At 38.0% G+C, this 16,119-nt stretch overlaps 1 protein-coding gene across 1 annotated transcript; it reads right to left on the bottom strand.

The window, feature by feature from the left end:
- Positions 1-3,005: 3,005 nt before the first annotated feature.
- LOC134658167 (zinc finger protein 91-like) lies at positions 3,006-15,414 on the bottom strand. The gene is made up of 9 exons (XM_063513776.1): positions 15,255-15,414; positions 14,447-14,569; positions 11,798-12,817; positions 9,962-10,161; positions 9,141-9,248; positions 8,139-8,354; positions 5,694-5,805; positions 4,812-4,922; positions 3,006-3,230 (listed from the first exon to the last, which is right to left on the bottom strand). The coding sequence occupies exons 1-9, from the start codon at positions 15,384-15,386 to the stop codon at positions 3,006-3,008; spliced, it is 2,247 nt and encodes a 748-aa protein (XP_063369846.1). The 5' UTR covers positions 15,387-15,414.
- Positions 15,415-16,119: the final 705 nt, after the last annotated feature.

Consider the following 16,119-nt stretch of genomic DNA (forward strand, 5'->3'; position numbering starts at 1 on the left):
GCTCGCAAATTTTGGCTGGAAATCTTAGTAGGGAAAATCAATTCGTTGGCGATAATATGAGTTCTTCGAGGTTTTTGAAGTGAAAACTTCTTTAGCGGCGCTGTGCACTTTTTGTGATGGGGAAAAAATGTTAAACTCGTAACAGGTGTCACAGACGGTCACGTGACCTGATCGAAAAACTTACATCAACGTCATTGAGTTTTTTCTTTATTGATTTAAATACCATCTAGCGAGTTTCGATCTAACTGGTATTAATATAACTCGAGTACTAACAGTGATGTGCTTAGGGATTTCAAGTAATGCGACGAAATAACGCTAGATTTTGCAATAGTGATTGAGTTTTCACTTCTGCCGGCACTTCCTGAGTGCAACCCGTTGTTTTTAGGGTTCCGTAGCCAAATGGCAAAAAACGGAACCCTTATAGATTCGTCATGTCTGTCTGTCTGTCTGTCCGTCTGTCTGTCCGTCCGTATGTCACAGCCACTTTTCTCCGAAACTATAAGAACTATACTGTTGAAACTTGGTAAGTAGATGTATTCTGTGAACCGCATTAAGATTTTCATACAAAAATAGAAAAAAAACAATAAATTTTTGGGGTTCCCCATACTTCGAACTGAAACTCAAATTTTTTTTTTCATCAAACCCATACGTGTGGGGTATCTATGGATAGGTCTTCAAAAATGATATTGAGGTTTCTAATATCATTTTTTTCTAAACTGAATAGTTTGCGCGAGAGACACTTCCAAAGTCGTAAAATGTGTGTCCCCCCCCCTGTAACTTCTAAAATAAGAGAATGATAAAACTAAAAAAAATATATGATGTACATTACCATGTAAACTTCCACTGAAAATTGGTTTGAACGAGATCTAGTAAGTAGTTTTTTTTTTATACGTCATAAATCGCCTAAATACGGAACCCTTCATGGGCGAGTCCGACTCGCACTTGGCCGCTTTTTTTTTAATACCTGTAGGTATAGATATATCTGGATATATAGTACCTAATTCAAGGTCGAATAATGAAATGCATGTCTTTTCACAAACTTTTATTTCACTTGCCCTGTTAGATCCGTGCCGTGTATCAATTGCCGGGAACTCCGCTGTTTTATATACTACGAACACACAGCTATCACACAAGACCAAATTCAAGCCTACATCTCCTGAAAATGTTTCAGCATAGCACACCTGTAGTTTGGCTAAATCGAAATTTCTAATTTAAATTTTATCACACTTTTACAACGTTAAAGCCGTTTAAGGTTCCTAATTCCTAGAACCCCACTGTCTTATACACAACAGACACACATATATATATCATTTAACACAAAAATCTACCACAAACCAGCTGAAAATGTTTCAGCATATTATGTATCTATAGAAGAATTGGCCTTGCAGTAATACGGGCTATTACATCCGCTACGGTTTTTATATTTTTGCATGTTTTCCGATCTGATCTTACACCATGCATTCAAAAGTCTAGAAATTGTGGTTATCAAACTTTATGGTGTCAGTGAACCCATGTTGGGTCATCTTTAAAGAGTTCGCTAAATTTTACTGTATGGAAAGTTTCACAGTAAACCGCCGCGGCGCGCCGGGTGACCTGCCGTCAAATGGTAAAACGCTGCAACTCGAGTTACAGCGTTTTATGTTACCTTCGATCAAATGATTCCTTTCATGTTCTTCTATCATCCCCTTTTTACAGATTTTTGATATCTCTTTTAATTAAGTCTGTAGAAAACTGTCAAAACGCGGCAACTATAGTCTGAGCATACCAAAACATTGTAACAAGAATTAACGCGTTTTTAGTTCAAATACATGATGATATATTGATGACATTGGGTAAAGCAGAACGCTGTAAGTGCTACTTGCAGCGTTCTGCTTGCATATAATATTGTTAAATTAACAGCATATAATACGCCAAAATGCGGCAAGAGACTGAGAAAATGATCGTAATGTCGTTTATTAAAGTTTAAAATAAAAAAATCCAATTACGTAGTTAATTTCATTATTTTTAATTATATATCCACCTTAAGCACTGCACTTACAGTGTTTTCTTCTATCAATGAATCAGTTTATGAGTTATAACCTAATAGCCAAAACGATGCAACTAGGAAATAACTGTGGCAAAATGATGTAACTATGGAGTTACAGCATTTTGCTAAGACGTTTTCTTTGTTATTTTTTGTAGAATCCTATTGGAAAAACACTTTATAGCTAATATTTAAGTAAATACACTAATTTATAAAATTTTCTTTAGACGTCTATATAAAATGCACTATTAGGTATATATTGATTAAATTTCAACATGATAAGTTCATAAATAAATAATAGGTGTTACAAAGGCCGAACTGTTTAAACCTTTAAACGCGTTTTTCTCAATACTACGTTTTTAGGGTTCCGTAGCCAAATGGCAAAAAACGGAACCCTTATAGATTCGTCATGTCTGTCTGTCTGTCCGTCCGTCTGTCCGTCTGTCTGTCCGTCCGTATGTCACAGCCATTTTTTTCCGAAACTATAAGAACTATACTGTTGAAACTTGGTAAGTAGATGTATTCTGTGAACCGCATTAAGATTTTCACACAAAAATAGAAAAAAAAAACAATAAATTTTGGGGGTTCCCCATACTGTGAACTGAAACTCAAAATTTTTTTTTCATCAAACCCATACGTGTGGGATATCTATGGATAGGTCTTCAAAAATGATATTGAGGTTTCTAATATCATTTTTTTCCCAACTGCGCGAGAGACACTTCCAAAGTGGTAAAATGTGTCCCCCCCCCCCCTGTAACTTCTAAAATAAGAGAATGATAAAACTAAAAAAAAAATATCATGTACTTTATCATGCAAACTTCCACCGAAAATTGGTTTGAACGAGATCTAGTAAGTAGTTTTTTTTAATACGTCTTAAATCCCCTGAATACGGAACCCCTCATGGGCGAGTCCGACTCGCACTTGGCCGCTTTTTTGACTTGCAGCGTTCTACCATTTGACGGCAGTGACGTTGATCAGTCTGTCAAGTGGAACTGCAACTGGCACTAACACTGCTATCCACAGTTCCATCAGTTTTAGTCAGCGGTATTATGTCCCCGTTGGCTCGTACGCTCGCGTTCACATTATGGTGTTTAGCCAGATGCGTGCGAAGTACGAAGGGTTGTGTGAACGCAGCCTCACAGTGCGGACACTTGTACGGCCGGTCGCCTGTGTGTGTGTTCATGTGGACATCAAGGCTCGTTTTTTGCTGAAACGATAAATAATACATTTACTGACTTTTAACGTTTCAATAAATAATATCTGGGAGACCGAGCTTTGCTCGGAAAACATATAAAAACACGAAAATGCGCGTTTTCCCAGAGATAAAACCTAGCCAGATCGATTTTTCGCCCCCAAAAACCCCTAACCCCCTTCATCGAAATCGTTAGAGCCGTTCCCGAGATCCCCGAAATATATACACATTTTTTTTTCTTTCCTCGCGTTATCCCGGCATTTTGCCACGGCTCATGCTCCCATGAGCCCGCTTGGCAACTAATCCCAAGAATTGGCGTGGCCACTAGTTTTACGAAAGCGGCTGCCATCTGACCTTCCAACCCAGAGGGTAAACTAGGCCTTACTGGGATTAGTCCGGTTTCCTCACGATGTTTTCCTTCACCGAAAAGCGACTGGTAAATATCAAATAATATGAAATATATATAAATAAATACATATAAATAAATAAATATATAAATAAATAAATATGCAAGAATTGCTCGTTTAAAGGTATTAGATTATAAATAATACTAGGGACCCGCCTAGGCTTCGCACGGGTTAACAAATTCAATTCAAAACCTTCCTCTTGAATCACTCTATCTATTAAAAAAAACCGCATCAAAATCCGTTGGGTAGTTGTAAAGATCTATGCATACATAGGGACAGACAGACAGCGACTTTGTTTTATTGTATTATGTAGTGAAGAAAATTCCCACCCAATCCCATAGTAAGCTCAATAAGGCTTGTTGTAGGTAAGTACACGAAGGGACCTTATTGTCGATGGCGCTTACGCCGTACAGCGTCGCGCGGCTCTGTATTTATACCGGAACATCGTTAATAATGGCGTAAGCGCCATCGACAATAAGGTCCCTTTTCATAGATAACGTCACATATAGGTGTAATAATATACAGATGTAGTGCATAGTTGTTTTCCATCGTATTTTCTCGGAAATGTTCGTATTTGTCATGCTACTACAGTCAACCTCAGTACTTTTTAGGGTTCCGTACCTCAAAAGGAAAAAAACGGAACCCTTATAGGATCACTCGTGCGTCTGTCTGTCCGACCCTGCGTCTGCAATGTACAGTCAGCAGCAATAGTTGCTAAGCGGGCGAGGTGTTCAAAATGATCTTGACGCGACTTTATTGTTAAGAGAATAAGAGCGCGTCAAGGTAATTTTGAACACCTCGCCCGCTTAGTAACTTCTGCTGCTGACTGGACCTATGTACGTACATACTTATGTACATAGTTAAGTAACTATATTTGTACGGGTCAAATCTTGCAAGTTAAATTTGACCCATTTCCCGACGTCCAATGAAGCAGAAAATCTGCATACATATGTAAGTCGAGTGACAATGCAATATTATAGTACGATCGAGCTGATCTGATGATGGAGACAGCAGGTGGCCATAGGAACACTGTGATAAAACAACGCAACCTAACTGTGTTTGGGGTTTTTAGAATCGTCCCGATGAGTATTAGTTGCCTGTGGAAAGAAAAGTACAGTCAGCGATACAAGCTTGTACCAAAAATGTTTTTTTTTGCCAAAAACTTTTAAATATTTACTTATTTATTTACCTTAAATGTGCGTCCGCAAACTGTGCACGGTAGATTACGCTTGGGTTTCTTAGGTTTTATATTGTTGTGTATATCCAAATGATCTTTCAGACAGCTCGAGTTGAACAGGTACTGAAATAGAATCACCTCGTTTAGTTAAAAAAAACAACGGGTTGCACTCAGGGAATGCCGGCAGAAGTGAAAACTCAATGACTAGTGCAAAATGCACTATGTATAATTCAGTTTAACGCATCTATCTGTCGCGAGTTTAACATTTTTTTCCCCACCTCAAAAAGTGCACAGCGCCGCTAAAGAAGTTTTCACTTCAAAAAGCCGGTCAAGTGCGAGTTCGCTTAAATCGCGCACCGAGGGTTCCGTACAAACTTTCAATTATTTAATACAACTATAAACACAAAAGACTTTTGACCAGAAGCATAGAGAAATATACCTAGTAAGAATAGAGTGCTCACTCCATACATCAGAAGGTCTAGCATGAGTAGCGTTCTCGCACGCGACTCCATACATCAAGCGCGACTTATGCTAGACCGCCGTTTTGGTACCAAAAATACTATATATTTTCGTAGTCGACATCTATAGTGCGTTTTTTTTAGCATAAGGTAAACAATCTTGATGTGTCTTTTAATTGAAATACACATTTTAAAAATAAGTTACGGTAAATATGTAACAATTATGAATCTAATACGATCTTTTATAGTCTTCTGCTTTCATAAGTAATAGTTATTGATTTTTAAAAAGTGTTTTTCAATTAAAAGACACGTCAAAATCGCTTACCTTCTTTCAAGTTCTTTCTAATGCTAGAAAAACGAACTATAGCATTGAGTAGCGGAATTATCAGTACGTAAGTAGTTACGTACGTACGTACGTCCGTATTCGAACACTCACCTTTCCACAGATGTGGCAGCGGTAGTCAGTAACGCCGATGTGGAAAAAGTTCATATGGAGCTTAAGTCCGGTTCTGCGTTTCATCACCTTTCCGCACACGGTGCACGGATATCTGCGAAAATAATACATTTACGGGATATATCCATGGCCTTTTTAGGGTTCCGTACCCAAAGGGTAAAAATCGGACCCTATTACTAAGACTCCGCTGTCCGTCTGTCTGTCACCAGTAGGGATTGCAATCCGGTCCGGCGGATCCGGTAATCCGGCCGAATCCGGACATTTTTCAAGCTACCGGATCCGGCAAATTTCACCGGATCCGGTCTCGGATCCGGTAAAATGAATCAAAGATATAAAATAACGCTAAAATTTAAAAGTTCTCGCCAATATTCGAACGTCGCTCGACGCGCGCGATATATGCGGTGCGGGTGCGACGTTGCCGTTCTATTTTCTCGTTCGCAAACAGCAACACAACAACTTGTTTGTTAGTTGACGCCAGTCTTCTAGCCGACGAAATATGTGTCGTCGTAGTGTTGAGATTCCCGTGCACCGTGAGTACTGAATTGTTTTATATTCAATTAATTGTGGGTAGTGACCCTGCCTGTGAAGCCGCGGTCTTGGGTTCGAATCCCGGTAAGGGCATTTATTTGTGTGATGAGCACAGATATTTGTTCCTGAGTCATGGTTGTTTTCTATGTATTTAAGTATTTGTATATTTGTATATATCGTCTGAGTAGCCAACCAAGCTTTCTTGAGCCTACCGTGGGGCTTAGTCAATTTGTGTAAATATGTCCTATAATGTTTATTTATTATGATGTTATCTTGTTATTATTATGCTACTAAATAAAGCTGGAAAATATTTTGTGTGAATAAATGTTTTAATGTATACTTGTATAGGTATGCACGTTCATTGATTGCTTGCGTTTTGTTTGCTCAGACTAAAATGGTTGAATTGAAAGCACATTTTTGTGGGAAATGTGGGTTAGGCTATAGATATTATAGAGAAAAAGAAAATTTTAATTTGTGACACTGATTATTGTAATAAGTCTTAGTGGTTAAGTAATAAAAACGTTAATTTTTGAAACTTAAAAGTCTTAAAACAGCCGTTTTATTAATCCATTACAAAATATTCTTAACTTCGCATATAACGCTAAAAAAAATGATTTTTTTTATCCGCGATACCAATCCGGCCGGATCCGGCCGGATCCCCGGATTGAGGCCAGAATCCGGCCGGACCAGACCGGATTGCAATCCCTAGTCACCAGGCTGTATTTCGTGATACTAGACAGTTGAAATTTTTTCACAGCCTCAAGGGACCGTAGAATTGCGTACCTATATGGTTAAAATTTCAACTCGATACCTCCACGCGTTCCCGAGATAAATGGTCTTGACACAGACGGACGGAGAGACGGACGGACGGACAACAAAGTAATCCTATAAGGGTTCCGTTTTTCCTTTTGAGATACGGAACCATTGACGTATAGGTCTCTCAGGACGGGCCTTACGGGCACTAAAAATGGCACTAGTTCAGCCGTGTCACTCACGAATTCGAGCCAATCGTGCAGTCTAACGCAACTAGTTGCGACCAATAGTTAGTTGAACTCATCAACCAATCCCGTTGTAGGTTACGTACCGCTTTACTGGCCCCATTCATGCCCCATTCTTATTGCAAATAAGGCCAGTCCTGCGATATACGTTAATGTACGGAACCCTAAAATAAATAGGGAATATTACGCGAAAGTCTGCGTAGCGGGCGCCACTCCTACAATAAGTCACAATCTAAGGGTCTACCGCAAACGAGACTCGAAATTTTGTTATCTAACCTCTTTATCACTCTTGCACATTCGAGCGATAAAGAGGCAGAGTTTCGTTTTCGCGTTTCCCGATAGGCCCCTTGTAAACAAACCGCCTTGATGTATCAATGTCATATTTGATTGTCTGTGAAAACTTGTCAAAAAACAGTTTAAGGTACAGTATGTATAAGTTACTCTATGGTATACTTGAGTCACTAGTGCTGCACTCTGGCGACAAAACATTGCAGTAATACTCCCTATTGTAAAAAAGCAACAACGGTTGCACTCTGGGAGTGCCGATAGAAGTGAAAACTCACCTCACTATATATTATTATCATTCTCAAATAAGATCACACTTTTTCATTGACATGTTTATTTACATACTGCCATGACAAAGTCAAATTATTTGAACATAGGTAAAAGTCTTGAAAAGGAGTCCGCAACATAAATGTCAAATAACATTGAGTTTTTTTTTATTATTGATTTAAATGCCATTTAAATTATGAGTGGCCACCTTACGGGGCTTACGGTCACGTGATCGCCTTACGCCCCTTACGGTCACGTGATCGCCTTACGCTGTCTCGAGTTTATCATTTTTTCCCCACCTCAAAAAGTGCCCAGCGCCGCTAAAGAAGTTTTCACTTCAAAAACTTACTTAGTCCTAGGCTTCCCCGAATGGAAGGTGCGGAAGTGAGCCTTGAAGGTGAAAACCCTCTTAAAGGTGATGTCGCACTCGACGCAATACCGCCGCTCTGCCGGCTCGGGCTCGTGGTAACTTGTGTGCTTGCGGAGCGTCTGCCGATTGGTGTATGTCTTGGAGCAGTGGGGGCATTTGATGGGCTTCGGCACTTTGGGGGGGGAGTGAGCTTCTCTGAAATAGGGTTGACACATGTTGAATTTTATAACTACTTATAGTTTGTCAAAGGACTGTCTCATTTCAAATATATCAAATCAAATAAACTGATTGATTGATGGATTGAATCTTTGTCTTACACTAGTAGTACTTTTTTTTGTTCTTAATTACTGACAAATTGGTTTGACCAGCTATAAATATAGTTAAATAGATAGAAAATGAGCAATTTATCACAATACATTGGAAACTTTAAGAAAATATTTTTTTTTTCTTAGCCTATTTGTGTGTCCCACTACTCTGGTTCTCCATGACTCCCGATTCAGCGCTTCCGGCCAGTTGTTAAGGAAGGCGTCAAAGTCATCCCGCCATCTCTGCCTGGGCCTGCCCCGCCCACGCTTCTTCGTCGGCATCCACTTGGTGGCTATGTTAGCCGAGAAAATCGCAATTTACTTGTTTTCCATAGATCGAAACGGCTTCTAACGTTACATGGTGACGTCACGATGTATTGGCAATTTGTTAGAAGCGTTTCGTCAGTAAAGTGCAGGTGCCAGACTTTGACCATCATTTGTGACTTTTGTATTGCTTTAACACAATGGATCCCATACAGACTTTTGATCCTTAAAATAAACTTGATCGACTGATACCATTCATAAAACATAGTACCATTAAAAAAAACTGTTTATAGGTGAATAGAATTCTCTTTTAGTTTAGGGTGGCCAGTTATTGGCCGGTGGCAAGTTACTGGCAAATTACCCTACCTAAGTAATAAATATGAGAATACAATATACAAATTTCGCATCTTACATCATATGAACCTCCATGGACTTTTTTTTCATCTTACGTATATTACAGATGTCACATATGATCCGTTTATGAATTTCGTCCCAGTGTTTTGCGCAATGCTCCTTTTCCCTAAAATCAAAAACAGGCTGTCAAATGTTTTGAAACATAGGTAGGTATTTTTGTTGCTAATTATACTTACTTTTCCCAAAAAAACCTATTACGATCTGCATACTTAAAGACTTCGCTATGGCTTACTTTTATGGGGAAATATAGTACCTACAGACGACACTTTGTGTACCTATATTAGAAAACCGCTACGTTTGTCAGAAATAAAATTAACAAAAAAATCAAGATAAAGCACCAAACTGGCTTCTGAGGTAACAGTGGTGCTCGATTAATCCGTTCAACCAATATAATACTTTATCTATGACCAAGCACGTAGTTTGAAATAAAATTGTTAATTTAACAAATATTTTTCATTCAAGAAGTAGCAAAAATGGAGGGTACAGGCAGAAAAAGAATGAATGAAATTAAAAAAAAACATGTCCATGGTTCACTTATTTGTCAGAGATGACATTTCAAATAAGGTTGGCGACAATGTATTTCATTCAATATTTTTTAAGTGGTCATTACATGAAGTATCGAAAAAGTGCCAAAAAGATACTGCGTGTATGCACAACTGCATTTTTGGGGAATAGACTAAAGACTTGTCTTGACAACTATAAGGTAGGGTTTTAAAGGTGTGTGCACGACCCTTTAAATGACAAATAAAAGTACGGGAGTAGAAAAATACTATTACAGAAACCGAAGACAATATTAATATGCCATAACCAATAACTTACCAAAAATACTTCTGTTCCTTCTGATACAATTCACACCCATCTTCTATACAAAAATATTGCATGCAGTGGTATCTATTCACGTGTGCGACTATATGCTCTTTGCGCATCATTCTGGCGCAAACACGGCAGCGCCAGACGGACTTCTGAGGTAACTTGAGTGGTGGGTAGATGAAACGTTTGTTGACTATTAGATCGGGAAGCTGAAATGGAAACACTCGTGATTATTGCAAAGATGTATGAACAGTACAAACAAAAGTACAGAGAGAACAATAGAAGATAGTTAACTAGGGGTTTAAAGTTAGGCGCTACATTGCGTATTTACAATTACATACATGCGTGTTTAAAAAAACATGACTTAGTACAGTCAGCAGCAGAAGTTGCTAAGCGGGCCAGGTGTTCAAAATGATCTTGACGCGACATTATTGTTAAGAGAATAAGAACGTGTCAAGGTAATTTTAAACACCTCGCCCGCTTAGCAACTTCTGCTGCTGACTGTACTTATAAACTTTTATAGTATTTCTTAAATATATGTATGCAACCCTGGGAAGTCAAATATCAAAATAGAAGTTAAAAAAATTGCTTAAAAAAAGTATTTGAAATTTAAATGCCCAAGAGCAGAAACGTATTACTTTTTGCGCATTTCATAGATCAAAAAGCGGCCAAGTGCGAGTCGGACTCGCCCATGAAGGGTTCCGTATTTAGGGGATTTATGACGTATTAAAAAAAACTACTTACTAGATCTTGTTCAAACCAATTTTCGGTGGAAGTTTGCATGGTAATGTACATCATATATTATTTTAAGTTTTATCATTCTCTTATTTTAGAAGTTACAGGGGGGGGGACACACATTTTACCACTTTGGAAGTGTCTCTCGCGCAAACTATTCAGTTTAGAAAAATATGATATTAGAAACCTCAATATCATTTTTGAAGACCTATCCATAGATACCCCACACGTATGGGTTTGATGAAAAAAAATTTTTTGAGTTTCAGTTCTAAGTATGGGGAATCCCCAAAATTTTTTTTTTTTTCTATTTTTGTGTGAAAATTTTAATGCGGTTCACAGAATACATCTACTTACCAAGTTTCAACAGTATAGTTCTTATAGTTTCGGAAAAAAGTGGCTCTGACATACGGACGGACAGACAGACAGACAGACAGACAGACATGACGAATCTATAAGGGTTCCGTTTTTTGCCATTTGGCTACGGAACCCTAAAAACAATTTCAGAACATGAGAAATGAAAAAAATTAAGTGTGCCGACTGGTCAGTGTGGGGTAGACCGGCAAATAATATTTTTGGTTCAGAAGACCGTCATACGACAAGAACCTTCATATTTGTATATGTACAGTCGCCATCAGATTTATCTGAACGGGCCAGGTGCTCACAAATATCTGAACACGCCTCTATTGTCAAGGCGTTAGAGCGCGTGTTCAGACATTTTTGAGCACCTCGGCCGCTCCGATATATCTGATGGCAACTGTACATCCATCAGGTACATGTTAGAAAGAAAGAGATTCACTCCTTTTGCTCTACCGAACTTACTGTAAATTGAGTTGGTGTATGTACAAAGCAAAAGTTATAATAATATATATAAAAAATAATAAATATAAGAGACTTATTGCTTACAAGCGATCTGCCCAGGCTTCGAACGGATTACACAAACCCTCAACAAATTATACAACTAAACCTTCCTCAAGAACCACTCTATTAATAGGTGAAAACCGCATGAAAATCCGTTTAGTAGTTTTTGAGTTTATCGCAACACACAGCAGGGAGATATATAGACGCGGCGGGGGACTTTGTTTTATAAGGTGTAGTGATACTGATACTCACATCTTTTCTATGACCTAAGTATGCATGACGGTCCAAACTTCTGACAAACATAAGCAGCATACCGCATATGCTACATTTAACAGGATACTTTTTGTCAACAATTGCATCATCTTTTTCTAAAGCGCTCTTTATATCTTCCTGACTCATTTCGACTTCTTCAAAATATTGCAAGACATCTTCAATTTTTTTATACTTTGTAAATATTTTCTTGTATTTCAGTCTTTGCGTCAGTATCGATCTTTCTTTTTTCTTTATCGGTTTTTCTTTATCATCTTTTGCTTTATTTTCGTGGATTTCAATAAGCGCGGCTTTATCCTCAGAACTAATTTCTCCTTTAATATCCTCTAGTTTGAAATCTGGATCATCCTCTAGCTTTACATGTTTTTTTCTTTTTGAAGCAACAGCCTTTACATATTGACTGCCTGCATCACTATTATAACTCTCTACTTTTGTATTATTATCTATGTAATTTGTAGTGCCAATTTCAACAGAACCATTCTCAATCGAGTTAGCTTTTCTTTTTTTCGGCGTATTCTGTTTTGTAACAATCACTTTTTTCGTTTTCATTGTGGAGATTTCTTTTGATAATTTTGGTGTCTTTTGTTTCTTTGAATCTTTGAAATTTACTACTGTATTGTTAGCAGCTTGTCGTAAACTTCTTCGAGTATCAATTTTGGTTTCTGTAATTTCTTCAGATGAACTGTAATTTCTATCATCAGGCTCAAACTCATACTCAAACTCATTGTCGTCAGCATCACTATCAGCATCGTGATGTTCAACTTTAATATCATCATTACATTTAACATTTCCATAAATATCATTTAGAACAACTTTAAGAGTTTTAACATTTTCTATACTACTGGTTAGTTGAGTTTTGTATTTTGTGGGTACAATAACTTTATGATGTTCTGGTGTTTCATAAGAAAGTGGTAGTTCAGTGTCAGGTGTGCTTTCTTCAAAAACAGCATCATATTCAATGTTTTGGTAGAAAGAAAGAGAAGACAAAGTAGCTTTTGCTGGCTGAAATTATAAAATACTTATTAAAATTATAGAATTACTTTAAAATAAAATAAAAATAAAATAAATTTATTTCAGACAATTAAACAGTCCATATTTTTACATTTTTAAATTAAATAAAATTAAAATTAAATTAAATTAAAATTAAATTAAAATTACAATTAAATTAAAGATTAAAATTTAAAATTTAACAAACAACAGAATTAAAATATACCTCACTTTATATTATTATTTACATGTATTAGCATGCAGTGGTTCATGTAAGGGCAATCAAACCTGCTGGAGATCATGCTCAAGATGATGTTGGGGCTAGCACGCACTCTGCAGAGCAAGGACGCGCACCGCCTGCGCAGAGTGGTGAAGAAGCACGCGGTGCGCGCCTCCGCGAACATGCCCGATGCACTGCAGCGACGCGGCAACCTCAACATCACCCTGAACGCATCGTTATACTGGACGCGTAGGGCGCTGAGAGCTTTGCGCGTGTGATGAGCCCATAGAGTGCACGTATACAATGAGGTACAGTAAGCTCGGAAAAGAGTCACTTTTACCTCTCTCGTGCACCGCGCAAATCTACGAGCCAACATATTCGCCCTGTCTGCCAGCGCCCTACGCTCTCTCTCGATGTCAGCGTCATCCATCAAGTTGTCCGTGAGCAGGTGACCTAGGTATTTAAATTGCCTTACATGACTAAGTTCGATCCCGTTCAACCTAATTGGGGGCACATTTTCTGGTAAACGAGTCCCAGACCTGAAAACCATTACTTCACTCTTTTTAGAGTTATATATCAGACCGTGACTAGATGCATAGTCTTCACATATTTGAAGCAGTCTCCTTAACCCGCAAACCGACGCGCTCAGCAGCGCCATGTCGTCCGCGTAGCTCAGGTTATTAACACACACGCCATCTATGTGGCAGCCGACATGTTGGCTGCTGAGCGCGACGATCAGCTCGTTCACATATACATTGAACAGCTTCGGTGAAGTCAACCCACCCTGTCTGACCCCACACTGTAACCTGTAAGGCTCAGAGAGCTTATCGGCCCATCGAACATTATTTATTTGGTTATTATACCAATATTTGAAAATATTTATTACTCCGACCGGCACGTTAGACTCTCCCAGCTTTTTCCACAGCAGATCATAACTTACTAAGTCAAAAGCCTTAGATAAGTCGAGAAAACAGGCGTAAACAGGTGTTTTCCGTGTGGTATAGTACTTAACGACATGCTTAAGGCTCAGTATGGCAGACTCAGTAGACAATCCCGGCTTGAAACCAAACTGATTGTCATGGACTGTCAGATATTTATCCAACTGAACATTAAGCAAGCCGTCAAGAACCTTAGCCAGAATAGTCGCCAAGGAAATAGGCCTATAGTTACTTTTATCCGATATATCCCCCACTTTACTCTTTACTTTGTACTACCATCTAAATTTTGTAAATTGCATTGCAAGGACACTCACTCAACGTATTGAGAAAAATTCAGAAAATATATACTTACTAAAGTTTTCACCAGGTATTTATGTGTTATCATTATTTATGATATATTATCAAATTTTTTGTAAAAAGGCTTAATATAAAATATACTTAGTTACAATTTGACAGTACAGAACAAATCTAAGATAAATGACTTACTGTAAGTTGTAAGGAGTCTTGCAGAATTGTGTGTGCCCTCTGCACCTGTCCCTGGAACTTGCGGGTCTTGCGCAGCAGAGCCATGCACTCCCAACACAGCGCTATGCTCGCCAGATGATCCAACTGCATTTTGACATAATTAAGAATTGAAAAAAATATAACAGTTTTGAATGGTTCACGGTTAGTTTCACTAGACTTATATCGACCGGGATATGAACCGTGATTATCTTTTGTATTAAATAAATAAAATAAATAAATGGTAATGGACATTTTTACACAAATTGACTAAGCCCCACGGTAAGCTCAAGAAGGCTTGTGTTGTGGGTACTCAGACAATGATAGATACAAATTACTTAAATACATAGAAAACAACCATGACTCAGGAACAAATATCTGTGCTCAACACACAAATAAATGTCCTTACTGGGATTCGAACCCAGGACCGCGGCTTCACAGGCAGGATCACTACCCACTAGGCCAGACCGGTCATCAAAAATTGTTTTCGAGCTCCCAATATTTCGACGCAGTTACATGCATCTTGTTCAAGGGCAACTGAAGATAGCGGGTGGGTGTCAAAGTTGTGTATGTGACATCCAAAAGCGGAAAAAAGACAAGAGCCGCAGATACTCTCGATATTTATAAAAAAATTATTGAAAATAGTTCAGGGTGCAAGGTTTTGGACAGGCTCTAAAATTTAGAGTCTAAATGATGAATCTGGGGAAACCCGGATTATAAACGCTACTAAATTTTCACTAACGACTTGTTTAGATTTCTTTTTTGCTATAATATATGTAAATACCCTACTTACTTCCTGAGACTGATCATCTGTAAGAAGAGAGCGGAAATCGTCGGTAGCCACAAAAGACAGTCTCCTGTCTGAGCTGAGGCAGCCGCGACATATTTCCAAGTCATCGGGCTCTAGTTTTATGTCACTCATCATGGTAATGTGATTTTGTTTAGTAAATAAACATTGAACATTGGCTGGGGCTATAGATATCAACACAACTAGGGCTTGCAATTCGAATATTCGAATTTGTCGAATATTCGACCTGTTTTGATATTCGAATATTCGGCCGCTCAGGTTTCGAATATTCGAATATTTTTTATTACTATAAAAAAATCTATGTCATCCGCTGTAGTTACAGTTTCTGTGTGTTTTACGGGTATTTACAGTGAATGAGGAACGGTAGGTACCCAAATACGAAGGAAATAATATTTTTACTGTATTCCTCTCGATAGACTTACAGTGAAACCTAACTCAATTTAAAAGAAAACGAAATCAAAAAGTATGTTATTTTTACGGTGCGTAAGTTTTAAGTTAAAGGGTCAGTTCTGTTTATTCAGTACAAGCGTACGTTAAGCGAATTTTTGAAGTTTAACCCTTGCCACTTATCGCAATTCTCAAATTTAATCATACCAAACCTGCCCAACTTGGTAATCTAACCGTGCACCTTTAGCTGACGAATAATCCACCCAGTACTCAACTAACTTTTTCCCTTAAATATTCCAATATTATATAATTAGCCGACCATTAGAAATAATAACTTGCCAAAACAAATAAAGTCAATAAATATTCAAAATACAATGAAATTAAAGGCCTTTTTACAGGCCTCTGAGTGATTACAAGTTAATTTAAATCGGAAAATAATTACCTACTAAAAAAAATATCTTAC

The sequence above is a fragment of the Cydia amplana genome, chromosome 21 (genome assembly GCF_948474715.1).
Source record: "Cydia amplana chromosome 21, ilCydAmpl1.1, whole genome shotgun sequence".
In the NCBI taxonomy this organism is placed as follows: Eukaryota; Metazoa; Arthropoda; class Insecta; order Lepidoptera; family Tortricidae; genus Cydia; species Cydia amplana.

Excerpts from the sequence above, each read along its gene's own strand:
- LOC134658167 (XM_063513776.1), bottom strand. The coding sequence starts at position 15,386 with ATGATGAGTGACATAAAACTAGAGCCCGATGACTTGGAAATATGTCGC. Across the intron at positions 14,570-15,254 it reads CAGATGATCAGTCTCAGGAA|TTGGATCATCTGGCGAGCAT; the intron begins GTAAGTAGGGTA and ends GTCAAAATGCAG. Across the intron at positions 3,231-4,811 it reads TTTGCGGACGCACATTTAAG|CAAAAAACGAGCCTTGATGT; the intron begins GTAAATAAATAA and ends TTATCGTTTCAG.